The sequence below is a fragment of the Alexandromys fortis genome, unplaced genomic scaffold (genome assembly GCF_014885135.2).
Source record: "Alexandromys fortis isolate MF-2015 unplaced genomic scaffold, M_Fortis_MF-2015_v1.1 scaffold_293, whole genome shotgun sequence".
Classification (NCBI taxonomy): domain Eukaryota; kingdom Metazoa; phylum Chordata; class Mammalia; order Rodentia; family Cricetidae; genus Alexandromys; species Alexandromys fortis.
The window spans coordinates 1,149,849-1,163,309 of record NW_026068177.1 but is presented as its reverse complement, the minus strand read 5'-3'; the positions used below and the strand labels follow the sequence as shown (position 1 = coordinate 1,163,309).

At 43.4% G+C, this 13,461-nt stretch overlaps 1 protein-coding gene across 2 annotated transcripts; it reads left to right on the top strand.

The window, feature by feature from the left end:
* The first annotated feature begins 3,254 nt into the window (after positions 1-3,254).
* Positions 3,255-13,236, top strand: LOC126492543 (cytochrome P450 2G1). 2 transcript variants are annotated; one of them, XM_050129027.1, is made up of 9 exons: positions 3,255-3,434; positions 3,989-4,151; positions 5,560-5,709; positions 7,798-7,958; positions 8,340-8,516; positions 9,808-9,949; positions 11,406-11,593; positions 11,713-11,854; positions 13,055-13,236. In XM_050129027.1, exons 1-9 carry the CDS (start codon positions 3,255-3,257, stop codon positions 13,234-13,236), a joined length of 1,485 nt encoding a protein of 494 aa, XP_049984984.1. The 2 variants fall into 2 exon arrangements, with proteins under 2 accessions (XP_049984984.1, XP_049984985.1); XM_050129028.1 differs by having other exon boundaries at positions 3,259-3,440; positions 3,995-4,151.
* Positions 13,237-13,461: the final 225 nt, after the last annotated feature.

The following is a 13,461-nucleotide window of genomic DNA, read 5'->3' as shown; positions in this document are numbered from 1 at the left end:
CTAAGAAATTATAGACAATTAAGACAAGAGAATTAGAATTAAAGAGGAAATAAAAATGGCCCTCAGATACTATGCGAAGTTATTATAGAAATCATTCAATCCCTGCTCCTGAGAAGCATTCTTTGAGTTACCCTGGGTAATGGTCAGGAATCTGGACTTCCAGACTGCTAAATGTCTTAGTTAGGGCTTCTATTGCTGTGAGGAACACCATGAACAAAAAGCAAGCTGGGGAGAAAGGGATTTATTCAGCTTATACTCCATATTGCTGCTCATCATCTAGTTAATTCAGGATAAAAATTCACACAGGTCAGAAACCTGAAGGGAGAAGCTGATGCAGAGACCATGGAGGGGTGCTGCTTACTGGCTTGCTCAGCCTGTTTTCTTATAGAACCAAGGATCATCAGTCCAGGAATAGCACTAACCACAATGGGTTACTCCTTCTCCATCAATCACTAATTAAGAAAATGCCTTATAGCCAGGTATTATGGGGAAATTTTGCCAATTAAGGTCTCCTCCTTTCAGATAGCTCAAGTTCATGGGTCAAGTTGATATAAGACTAGCCAGCACAATGTCCCTTCTTGTCTAATTGGGCACTCTAATTGCAACTATCACTATGATTCATGACCACACATCATTACCACAACCACAGCAAAATTAAGAGACCATACCTGTGGTGTGTGTGTGTGTGTGTGTGTGTGTGTGTGTGTGTGTATTACGGAGGGCCATGAAAAAGGGAGGCAAAATCAAACTAAGAGTCAAGAGAGACCCTAGAACTGGGATTTTATGAAATGAAGCACGATTAATAAAAACTCAGAGACAGAAATTGGGGTTCAACCTGAAGGTCAGAAAAGCAAAACAGCCAGCCACTAGTTCTTACCTCTACCTCAGTCCAAAATGGCGATCCTGCTTCCAGGAATTTCAGAATGAGACTGAGCCTGAGAGCTGTCTCCTCCCGTTTTATAATCCTTTCTAGTCTGGGATTAAAGGCATGCACCACTTGTGCCTGTTTTCTATGGCAAACTAGTGTGGCTGCAGAAATTAAAGGTGTGTGTTATTACTACCTGGTCTGCAAAGCTGGCCAGTGTGGCTGTTTTACTTTTCTGATCCTCAGGAAAGTTTTGTTTATTAAAAAAACAAATGAAATGCCACTACAATGAAAGGCATCTGGAGTGAGAGTTTTGTTTTGTTTTTCTTTCTGAACTTATGCAACTTCAATTAATGTTATGTATCCTAAATCCTCTTATTTCCCTGCAGATTTTATGGTTTCATTTTTCTTTTATACCTGAACAGGATTTTATTTTAGACACACACTAGGTTTTCATTATCCATTCACCTGTTGATGGACAGCGACATTAGTTCTATTTCCTTGGTGTAGTGAATAGAACAGAAATGAACATGGAGGTGCAAGTATCTCTATGGTAAAGTGTGGGATGCACCGGACAAATGCCCAGGAGCAAAGCAGCTGGGTCATATGGCAGTTTGGGGTGTGTGTGTGTGTGTGTGTGTGTGTGTGTGTGTGTGTGTGTGAGAGAGAGAGAGAGAGAGAGAGAGAGAGAGAGAGAGAGAGAGAGAGAGAGAGAGAGGTTTGTTGCTGTTGTTGATTGTTTGTTTTTGAAGAACCTCCGAAATTACTTCTATCATGTATGCATTTATATATGTAAACAAATGTACATGCATGTGTGTGATACAGCATGTAGAAAGGAGATGAAGAAAGGGAAATCTTGGATGATGAGGAAGGGCAGAATGCAGCTAAAGGACACATGAGCCGTGAAGGAGGATGGAAAGCTAAATGTTTTTGTTGCTTCCCTAGAAAGAAAGGAAGGTCTCCCAACAGCAGACCTAAGACAAAGAAAGTGACACATTTAGTCTGCCTAGAATTCCCGCCAGTTCTCCTGGACATGGGACACCTCTGCTAAGCCAGCTAAATCTTCATTGTTCTCCCTGTCCGGTTCTTACCACATAGGCCCAGGCTGGCCCTAAATCCTGATTTCGCTGCTGAGGTTACAAGCGTGGGTACCTGACTCAAGCTCTGTTCTCGGAACCTGCAGGTAAATAAAAGGAACTCGACTTCCAAATGTGAAAACCCAGATATCTGAAGACAGGGTCAGATCTGTGTGGTAGCACCAGGACACAGTGAAAGAGAACAATAGCCTGTGGATGTGTTTGGGGCCAGGAAAGAAGTTTTCAGATATTTGGCGTGAAAATAGATGGGAACTGCTTACGAGATTCTCAAGGACAGAGAATGCTAGGCAGCATCTCCAAGGGTGAATCCAATCTGTAGGGTGGCGTTCTGAGTGTTCCCTGCATCTTAGACATCACATCATGGAGTTTGGATAAATCAACATAATCTAATCTTTCATCATTGTACCTAGAGTAGACACTAACTTGTATGACATCTTATAAAATATGGTTTACTTCTTTTTTAGTACTTGGCTGAATACTTTACACATGAGTATAACGTGTTTGGATCAAATTCATGCCCCTTTCCCTTCCCTCCAATTCCTCTCCTATGTCCCTACAACTTCACCCAACTCCACATGCAATATCTCTCTATTTCTTTCTCTCTTACACACACACATCACATCACATCACACTCACAAACACACAATCACACAAACACCACACACACGACACACATCACACATGCACACACCACACTCATGCACATGCAGACATGCACACACCACACACACTCTAGTATTCATTACTTCCACCAGATGTGCTTTAGAATGAAAAAAGTCCCAGGGCTGAGTGGGGAAACTCTCAGGGGCTGCTTGTATAATGTCCTTGGATGTGCTGAACTAGGGAAGGAAGCATTTTGCCCCTAGCATTCTCTGGACAGGGGGAAGGAGTGTCCAACGAATTGGTATTCCATGGGCCAAAAACAAGGGTCTGAGGGAGGAGAGTTCACATGTCAGGATAATGTAGGAAAGCCTATACTTTGTGCAGATTCCCTATGAATACATTGCTTCTCAGATGTCACAAAAATATGAAGGTGAAAGACAGTTGGGAAACTTGAAATGGGAAGAAAGGAGATAACCCCTGGTAGGTTTTCCTGGGTGAAATCAATATACCTCTGTGCAGGTAAGAGAATACACATTGTGTAACTTCACACTCACCAAGTGATCTGCCTCCTGATGGTGTAATACAGGGATAGTTTGACTCCCACAGGGTTCGGATTTCTCTTTAAGCTGATCTCCCAGAAGCTATTTAGGCAGGATCTGGATTCAAGGGCACACACACTTGACAGCACCATGGCGCTGGGAGGGGCCTTCAGCATCTTTATGGCACTCTGCTTGTCTTGCCTGCTCATCTTGATTGCTTGGAAGAGAACCAGTAAGGGAGGGAAGCTGCCCCCCGGCCCCACACCAATACCGTTTCTGGGGAACCTGTTTCAAGTTCGCATTGATGGCATATTTCAATCCTTCCTGAAGGTGAGTGTGTCCATTGCTTCTTATAGCAGTGAAGTCAACAAACAGCAGAGCTGAGTTCACACCAAGCCCACGATTCCTAAACACAGACTCAGAGAGACACTTTAGTAAACTTAAATTACGGAATCCTAGAATCAAGGGGGAAGAAAGCCTTAGACTCTGAGCACACTAGAACGGAGCTCCCCTCTTCTCAGGACCCTGGATCACAGTCTAAGGGGTTGTGGAGTCTCATTTCTTTAAGGGCAAATTTGTTCTCACATTGTCTTAGACTTTTACGACACTAGAAACCTAGCCTTTCATAAAGAGAAGGTGTAGATCGCAGAGTCCAGCTATTCCAAGTCCATTGTTTCACAAACAAAACTAAGATGTACAAAATTTGGAACATTTACTGCCCAAGGTCACAGGAATCGGTATGATGTGTTTTTCCCCAACACCCTTCCAATCCCAGGACCTTCCTCTAGTCCTACCTTTCTATCCTCCTAGAATCTCTACCCTTGACTGGAGGTCTCGTCACACTCCATTTTCCTCCTTCCCTCGGTATCTTTCTTCACTCCCAGCTCCAGGAAAAATATGGGACTGTGTTCACTGTATACTTTGGTCCAAGGCCAGTGGTTATCTTATGTGGACACGAGGCTGTGAAGGAGGCCCTGGTTGACCAAGCGGATGACTTCAGTGGCCGTGGTGAGATGCCTACATTAGAGAAGAACTTCCAAGGTCATGGTAAGTGGCAGCAATAAGAACAGAAACAATTGCAATGTATTTGGTGTGTTGATGGGTCTCTGGTAGATGATTCATGAATCCCATACATCGACTCCCTCGAGAAGGGTATGAACGCCCTGCTAATCTTGGAAGTGCAAAAGCTAATGGTGAGAAAGATAAGGTAGTGTCTTACAGTAAGTGTGAGGGCTACTTGGTTTTTGAATTCCAGAATCTGGATTCTAAAATGTTTACAGTGTCATTTTTATTCTTACCTTTAATGGATTACTGTATGGTAATATTTGTGTGCCCCATAAAGCCTTTGCAGCCAATCTTAGTTCCTATCTGCCCATACACACATACAACACAGGTCCCCAGCACCTGCATTTAGGATTATTCTTGTCTAGTGTTACCTGTGCATTCTACAAATGTAGGCAGGCTCACATCCCTCGTTTCACCTGTCTATCTTCTATCCTTCTATCAATATACATTTTTCTCAGTTCTACCCATTGTTCTATAAATCCATGAAAATATATTCACTATCCTGTGTATGCAAACATCTTTCCATCCTATTATTCATATTTCTGTCAGTGTTCTATGTATCCATGAATCCACCAATACCTTGATTTGTGCAGTGACCTTTAAGTCATTCACACACATATTAATCTTTGCATCCAATTGCTCTTCTATCCATCCATCCACCTTTTCTTTCGGCCGCTATCTGTTCATCTTAATCCCTCTGTCCACTAACACCTCACTCAGAGTGTTTCATCCTCATATCTTTCCAGACAGACAGATACCTACCCATATATCATTCCAGTCCAGAGCACAGGCTGCTTATCCGGGACCTGAGTTTGGTTCCCAGCACTCACACGGGGCTCCCAACCATCCAGTTTCAGGGGGATCTGATGCCCTCCTCTGGATTCCACCATTACACTCTTCCTGTCATTTATCAACATATTCTAAACTGATCTTATTAAAAACCCCAAGGAATTTACCAATTCATGACTCAGGTGATTTCTTCTACCATCTTCATGATGTAAGATAAATCCTTTTCTATAGGTGCACTGATGTACAGCGGTGAGCTTCTGTGCACACACATATAGAAGTTTGAAGATTCCAACTAGCACTAAGAAGATAAAAATAGCCTTTCCATTTAAGGAATACTCTATATGTTATACCGTCCTTACCTCCTCCACTTTTCTTGGCTCTGAAACTAACCCAGCCACAGCTCACTAGCCTAAAAGAAAACTTCCTTGCTCTCCGAGATTATTCCTGGCCTCATTCCCTTTTCCTTCACCCTTGGACTATTTTTGGAGAGAATCTTGATTTCCCATTGAGCCTGGAAGGTTGACTTTCATAATTGTGTCTACTACATACTTGAGAGCACAAAGGGGAGGGGGCAGGGGCCTGACCACCGAAATTCCGGCAGGTTTGGCTCTGTCCAATGGAGAGCGATGGAAGGTTCTTCGGCGTTTTTCCCTGACCATTCTTCGGAACTTTGGGATGGGAAAGCGGAGCATTGAGGAGCGGATCCAGGAGGAGGCTGGTTACCTACTGGAAGAATTCCATAAGACCAAGGGTATGGAGACCACATCGGGTGACTGGGTGTCTACAGAGAGCTAAGTTCATGGAGAGACTTGGTGGAAGAAAGACCTGAAATAGGAAAGGCTGGAAAACATTAAGGGTTCACAGAGATTTTCAGTGTGGTTCCAATGTTAAAAATTAACATGGAAGATCCTGAGTGACAGTTTGTCTAGAAATGCCCCTCAGTGGACCTCAGCTGTTTGTAGCTCAAAAATCATGCAGGATTCTTGTGTTGGCTGAGCCTGCATCTTTTCCTAGAGAAAGGATCAAATGTTGCTCTGTAATACACGCTTTATTGTGACAATGAAAACAACGCAAAATTCACCATCTTCACCATTTTTAAGGGTAGGCACTGTTTTTCAGGCTGGAGAGACGGCTCAGCTGCTAGAGCACTGGCTGCTCATCCGGGGACCTGAGTTTCATTCCCCGCACTGACATGAGAATCACAAAAGTCCAGAATTCAAGTTTCAGGGGATCCAGTGCCCTCACCCAGCTTCCAACAGTACCAGGCATGCATGTAGTACATAGCTACATATGCAGGCAAAACAACTGTTCTTAAATAAAAGTTCAATTAGAACAAAATTTTAAAGAGTATAGTGTAGATATATTCATATCACTGTAAACAAATGCTTAGAAATGTCTCATTTTGAGGTTCTTTTCTCCCCATCCCTGGTGTGTGGAGGGAGGACTTGCTTCAGTTAACACACACACACTTCCTTCAGAAAAACTATTCTTTTGAATATTTTACTTCATTACATTTTTTTTCAAAAATTACAATGTATTTATATCATATTTTCCCCTCCCAGATCATCCCCACCTCCATACCCACTCAACTTCATGTTCTTTCTCTCAAAATAAGATGAAACAACGAAAATCAAAGCACACAAACACCCCTAACCAAGAAGCTATTTGCAATTGGTGCCTGCTGGAGAGGGAAAGAACCAGTCTCTCCAATAGAGAGTGAATGGATGATAGCAACTACCCTCCAGAGAAGCCCCCATGCCCAGGAGTGGGCCAACACAAAACAGGACCTGAGGGGTTTTTGTTTATGTGTGATTTGTGTTTTACTGAAGTTTTTACAGTGTCCAGTTTCCAGCATATAAGAAGGTATGGCACCAATATAGTCTAGAAAGCAAAGACAGAGATCCAGATACATAGAAACAAGTAGAATTCCCTTGTTAGGACTCTGTAGAATAAGGAGTCCACCCATGGCTTTGATCAGTCTTGTGCTTCTAGAAGTTATCTGCTATGTTGTGTATTGTAAATGTGTGCATGATACTGGAGAAATTGAGCCCCACACCGATTACTTGACCAGGATCCCATTTTACAGATAATGCGTCTGAGACCAAGGGAAGTCATTTCTTTTTCCATATGAATGCATGTTGGATGTATGCATGTGCATATTCATGTTCACGTGTTCTTGTACACAAGTATACTGTGTGTAGAAGTCAGAGACTGACATCAGAGGTCTTTCTCAGTTCCTCTCACCTCTGTTCACTGAGGGATTTGTGGATTGTCGCTGCACCCAGAGCTCTTCCCTACCACAAACCTAGCTAGCCAGCTTCTCCCGTGTGGATTATCCCTGCACGCAGAGTTCTTCACTACCACAGACCCAGCTAGCCGGCTTCTACCGAGGAATGCCTGTCTCCCCTTCTCAAATGTTAAATCAGAGACAAGCTGCCACACTTTTTTAATTAAGTTGACCAGCCTTAGCCAGGTGGTGGTTGCACATGACTTTAATCCCAGCACTTGGGAGCCATAGGCAAGTGTATCTCAGTGAGTTAAAGGTCAGCCTGGTCTATATGAGCTAGTTCCAGGATATGTTCCAAAGTTACAGAGAAACCCTGTCTTGAAAAATCAAAAAAAAAAAAAGGAAGGAAGGAAGGAAGGGAGGGAGGGAGGGAGGGAGGGAGGAAGGAAGGAAGGAAGGAAGGAAGGAAGGAAGGAAGGAAAAGAAAGAAAGGAATCAAGGCACTCATGCATACCAATAGGCAGAGGACCTGGGGCTCTGTGCCAACACTGAGAAATCTGTTGCCCTACCTCTCTTGTGACTGATTCCCATATACTCACTTTCTACCTGTAGGAGCACCCATAGATCCCACCTTCTACCTGAGCCGCACCGTGTCCAATGTCATCTGCTCCGTTGTCTTCGGGAAACGCTTTGACTATGAGGACAAATGTTTCCAGAACCTAATGAAGTTGATCAATGAGAGCTTTGTGGAGATGAGCAAGCCCTGGGCACAGGTATTTATTAACCACCAGTCAACTCCCTGCCCACCCTTCATTCTCAAGCAAGCACTTTCCTATGCACCGTCTAACCCTCCTCCTTTCATCCCTGGGAGGTGCTTATCCATTTGTCTAATAGTTCAGAAAACAAAGGGTTACACCCAAATCTCAAACCCAACAGTAGACAATTTAGTGAAATAGGGCATCTCTGTGTAGCTTAGGTTGGCCTTGAACCACCACTGATCTTTTTCTTCTCAATGTCCCTGGTGATGGGATTAAGAGTGATCTCTGCTCTGCCATAGCTCCAGCCACATGAGCCCAACTCTCTGACTTTAGAACTTGGCCCATCTGGTCCCTGATGCCTATGACTGACACACACCCCTTTGCCTCTGCCCACAGTTATATGACATGTTCTGGGGAATCATGCAGTACTTTCCAGGAAGTCACAACCACCTCTATAACTTGATAGAAGAACTTAAGGACTTCATTGCTTCCAGGGTCAAGATCAATGAAGCATCCTTTGATCCCTCAAACCCTAGAGACTTTATCGACTGCTTTCTCATCAAGATGTACCAGGTACTTTTCCCTTATGCCATTCTTTCTGTCTTTTGAAACCTTTATCCCTGCCATGTCAAACCCATCTTGCAACTGTTAGAAGAAAAGAAAAAAAAAACATTATTTCATACAGTTTACTTCCTCCCCAGATAAAAATGGAGAAACTGTAGAAATGTGAGCCATTTGCACCTTTCAAATAAACTTCCATAAAATTAATGTAATCAGATATATTTATATTTTATATATATGTAGTCAGGATTGTCTAGAGCCATGGTTCTCAACCTTCCTAATGCTGCAACGCTTTAATACAGTTCCTCATGTTGTGGTGACCCTCCCAATCAAAAAAGTCATTGCTACTTCATATCTGTAATTTTGCTACTGTTATGGATTATAACGTAAATATCTGATATGCGACACCTGTGGAGGTCATGAACCACAGAGGGACGACAAAACTTACAGAATGTGTGTGTGTATGTGTATGTGTGTGTGTGTGTGTTCAGGATTTGCATGTTAGTGGGCTTTCATGTGAAACTTCCTTACAAGAATACAGCATGCACTGGTCAACACCAACACCCTTTGTCTTTGTGAGCATGGCCTACTTTCAAGTAAATGTTTCCTAGTTTCCATCTATGACAGAGAATACGCAGTAACCGCCTCTGCGCCTGGTTTGTTTGCATAGCCTTATTCCTCCAGTTCTATTCATTTTGCTGCAAAGAACTTGCTCTTCATGACACGATGTATATATACTATATTTTTCTAAAATATACTTCAAATCTACAAAGTTTAGCATAAAGAAACTTATAATCTTACTGTTGTAAGATTATCTATACAACAGGCTATATTATTGAAAATCAGAATGTGCCTTCAGAGTCTCAGAAGTGAGAACCTTAGCAGTTCACTTTCTAAATTTGAGTTTAAGCTTCAAATTCACAAGTTGAAAGTCTTTGAAGTATAGGGACAAGTAGTTGGCATGCCTGTGTGGTGGCCATTGGAATTCTAGGAAAATCATTATGGAGCCCGAGTATTTGGTAGTTGAAAGTTACATGTTCTAATGCCCCCCAAACTTTCAAATTGTGCAAAATTCTGCTTCCTCTTCCCTTCTTTTCTTGCTCACTACACACACACTGTCCTTTTCTTGCCATTCCTCTAAAACACCAGGCATGCTGCTGCCTCAGCACCTTTGCTTTCATTGTCTCTTCTGGATTTACTTAACCCATCTTTCTACCTCCCACTAATAGACCTCCTCTACACGGAAGGGGGGGGAGATAAACTCTCACATGGGTGATTCTGTGGCAATTCCCTTTGCTTTCAGGATAAAAGTGACCCCAACACAGAATTCAACCTTAAGAACTTGGTCCTCACCACCCTCAACCTCTTCTTTGCTGGCACAGAAACTGTGAGTTCCACTTTGCGCTACGGATTCCTGCTGATGATGAAATATCCCGAGGTAGAGGGTAAGTTTCTGATGAGCAACTAATCTGATACCTCATATACCTCCTCAGAAGGATAGCAATCTTGAAATTGTACAGTCCCACAGTCTTAACCTCTCTTCCCTTGATGACTTCAGAACAGGGTCCATCACCTCTCTGCTTGTCCCTAGATTTGTTCTCTGTGGCTGTTGAGACTTTGAAGCCTGTATTTATCATCTGACCTTCCTAGTCAGAACTTTTGCTCAGAGTGGTTTCCACTAGACTGACATCAAGGAAGAAAGACAGTGACATTCTCTCTGCCTTCCCAGTTCCCAGAGACCCTTAATTGAGCTCCTGCGCTCAAACATGTTTCCTGCATCTGCAAAGTCAGAGCAGACACTTTCTCATCTCTTTGCTTCTGTTACCTTCTCTCCTAACTCTTACCTGCCTTCTTCTCTACAATTCAAATACGTGACTACTCATGGCCAATATGCATAATCTGGCTAATCTCTTCGATTCACAGAAACTTAGTGAGACCTATCAAGTCCCCTCTGACCTTATGTCATCTTCACATACACTTAACATTGATGTCTAGGATTTGAAGGCACACCTCTTCCTTTCCCCTTTCTCTTGGAGATGGGATCTTACTACATAGTCCAGGCTAGCCTTGGTCTGATGACCACACTTCTTCAGCCTCGTGGGAAGCTGAGATGACATGTATGTCATCATACTCAGGCAAGGCTCTGTGAGGGCTATTACTCAGCTGACTACACTGTCCATATCAGACAGTATTCATGTCTAAGAAACTAGAATTTGATCTGGTTGGTGAACTCAAGTAATCAAAAGTCACTTCTTGCTGAAAAAAATGCTCTAATTAGGCCTTCCTCTACCCTAGTCAAGTTCAAAATAAGAGTTGGATTGCGTAAAAACACCACCTATGTAGGACACTGCATCGGGACCCAGCACGCTGCACTGATCAGTATCTTTCCATGGCTTCTTGGTATTTTTAATTAAGGACCAAATTCCCACATGGCATTCAGGGATCTAGGCTATCTCCCTCCTGATGTCTGATGAGTGTTGGAGTACCAGTGAATTCTATTGCATCACTGCAATGAAGCAATCCAAACACATGTGATCCTCCCATAAGACTCACTGCTTTTCCTGCATGTAGACAAAATCTTCATCTCAAGATCCTTTACTCAACGACATCTGCAAAACTCAGAAGTTGTCTTGCCCTAGCCTCTCAACACAGACATTCCCTGGCCAGACACGTGGCTCATACCTGTAACCCGACACTTATGAGACTAAGTGGAAAGAGTGCCTGAGACCTACACAATTTGTGTAGTGAGTCCCCTTCCAACATGGACCACCTAGTGAGGCCCCGTTGGCAAACAACAAGCACACGCTCCCCCAACCACAAATAAAAACAAAGACCAGCAATGAAAACAAACGTCGGCCTTCCCTGTGGCCTTTCCTGGGTATCTCTTCTTCCATGTTACAGCCAAGGTTTATGAGGAGATTAACCAGGTGATTGGAAATCACCGGGCCCCAGCAGTGGATGACCGCTCCAAGATGCCCTACACTGATGCCGTCATCCATGAGATACAGAGACTGACAGACATTGTGCCCCTTGGTGTCCCCCATAATGTCATACGGGACACTCATTACCGAGGCTACTTTCTGCCCAAGGTGAGGTTGTACCCCATTTTTGTCCTAACACCCTTTCCTAACCCCTTTCTCTTCCTGTTTTGTACCTCTATCCCCCATTGTCCAAAGCAGAGTTCTAAGAGCCTCTGTCTGTCTCCCAGGGCACAGATGTGTATCCCCTGATTGGCTCAGTCCTCAGAGATCCCAAATACTTCCGCTACCCAGATGCTTTTTATCCTCAACACTTCCTGGATGAACAGGGGCGCTTCAAGAAGAATGATGCCTTTGTGGTCTTTTCCTCTGGTAAGTTGTTATATCTAGATTTCCCCAGATAGGCTCTAGAGTAGTCTCTCCAAGGTCTGTGTTATAGAATTATTAAAAAAAAAAAAAAAAAAAAAACTAAAATCCCAGACCTGGGAATATTAGACTCATTCACTTGAATGATTGTGGGCATGCAGGCATGGTGCCGGTGCATGTATGCAATCTCAGTATTCAAAAAGCAGGGGTAATAAGTCTTAAAGCTGAAGGCGAGCATGGGATTACAGCAAGATTCTGACCTTAAAACAATTGGAAATGATGAAAAAAAATTAAATGTTAGAGCAACAATAGCAGTGAAAAGGCATTTAGTAAACTTCATCATACTATGTTAAGAATCAAATTAAAAATATTTCATGTTATGTCAGCCACATGATCCTTGTCTGAACCACACGTGCCTGTCATGTACGATGGACAAATGTAGCCACTGATAACATTTGACTGAATGGTCACATGTGTGTGAAAATGTAAACATTCTTATTCAAGAGCAATGAAACATGAAACACATTTAACTTACACAAAATATTCTTTTTCCTCTGAATATTTTCAAACATTCTAAGAGATAAAAAGTATTAACACTCGGTGTGCATACAGACAAAAAAAAAACAAAGCCCACAGATTGGCCTCCCAGACAGAAGTTTGTCAGCCTGTGAGTAGCCGTGCCACCCTGCGATTTTAAATGGCAGTCAAGGGATGCCTGGACCCTGTGTGGATTATTGTAATTGTCAACCGTGTTCCTGGGATCAGGAAGATATCCTTAAATACAATTCTTAGCTCTTTTTTAATGTCGATAGTATTTGATACCTAAGGCATCTTAAATACCTCTGGGGAATTGAAATGAAGAGTTTTGAATATTTTTTTCTGCTCTGGGGATGGAATTCACACACACTGAGTGTGTCACACATCCCAGCCTCTCTCTGGTGGAATCCAGTTCCTGCTCTCCTGTTCAGTCACACTCCAGCCCTCATGGGTCTTTTGGGACCAGTCTGTCTAGTTCTAACCCAGGTAGAATCTCAGCAAACAGACAGGAAGTTGCCACCTGTCCTGTCCCTCTAGGTGGCAGCTGGTAGCTGGGCAGTACCAGTGGGACCCCAGTAAGTCTTGTTAATGATCATGGAGACAGCTGTGAGTTGAGATGCCAAGGAGTCGGGAGAGGCTGCATACCCTCTGTCTCTTGTGTGTCTACAGGAAAGCGCATCTGTGTCGGGGAGGCCCTGGCCCGCATGGAACTCTTCCTCTACTTCACTTCCATCCTTCAGAGGTTCTCCTTACGTTCTCTGGTGCCTCCTGCTGATATCGACATCAGTCCCAGGATCTCTGGCTTTGGCAACATCCCCCCCACTTACAAGCTCTGCTTCATGGCCCGCTGAGTGCCAGCTGCTAGGCCAACCAAGAGAGCTGAGAGCTGAGCTCAGCTAGAGTTCACCTCTGCAGGCTCTCCCTTCCTTCCTCAATCCTCTCTCCACCTAGAGAAGTCGTGCTGATGCTTATGGTTGTGGGGAGGTCACAGCTCTAGCTACAGTCACTGTTTGGGGCAAAGCCTGAAGGTTTAATTAAGTTCACTGGATTTCTCAACCTTGGTCTCATCCCCTCCC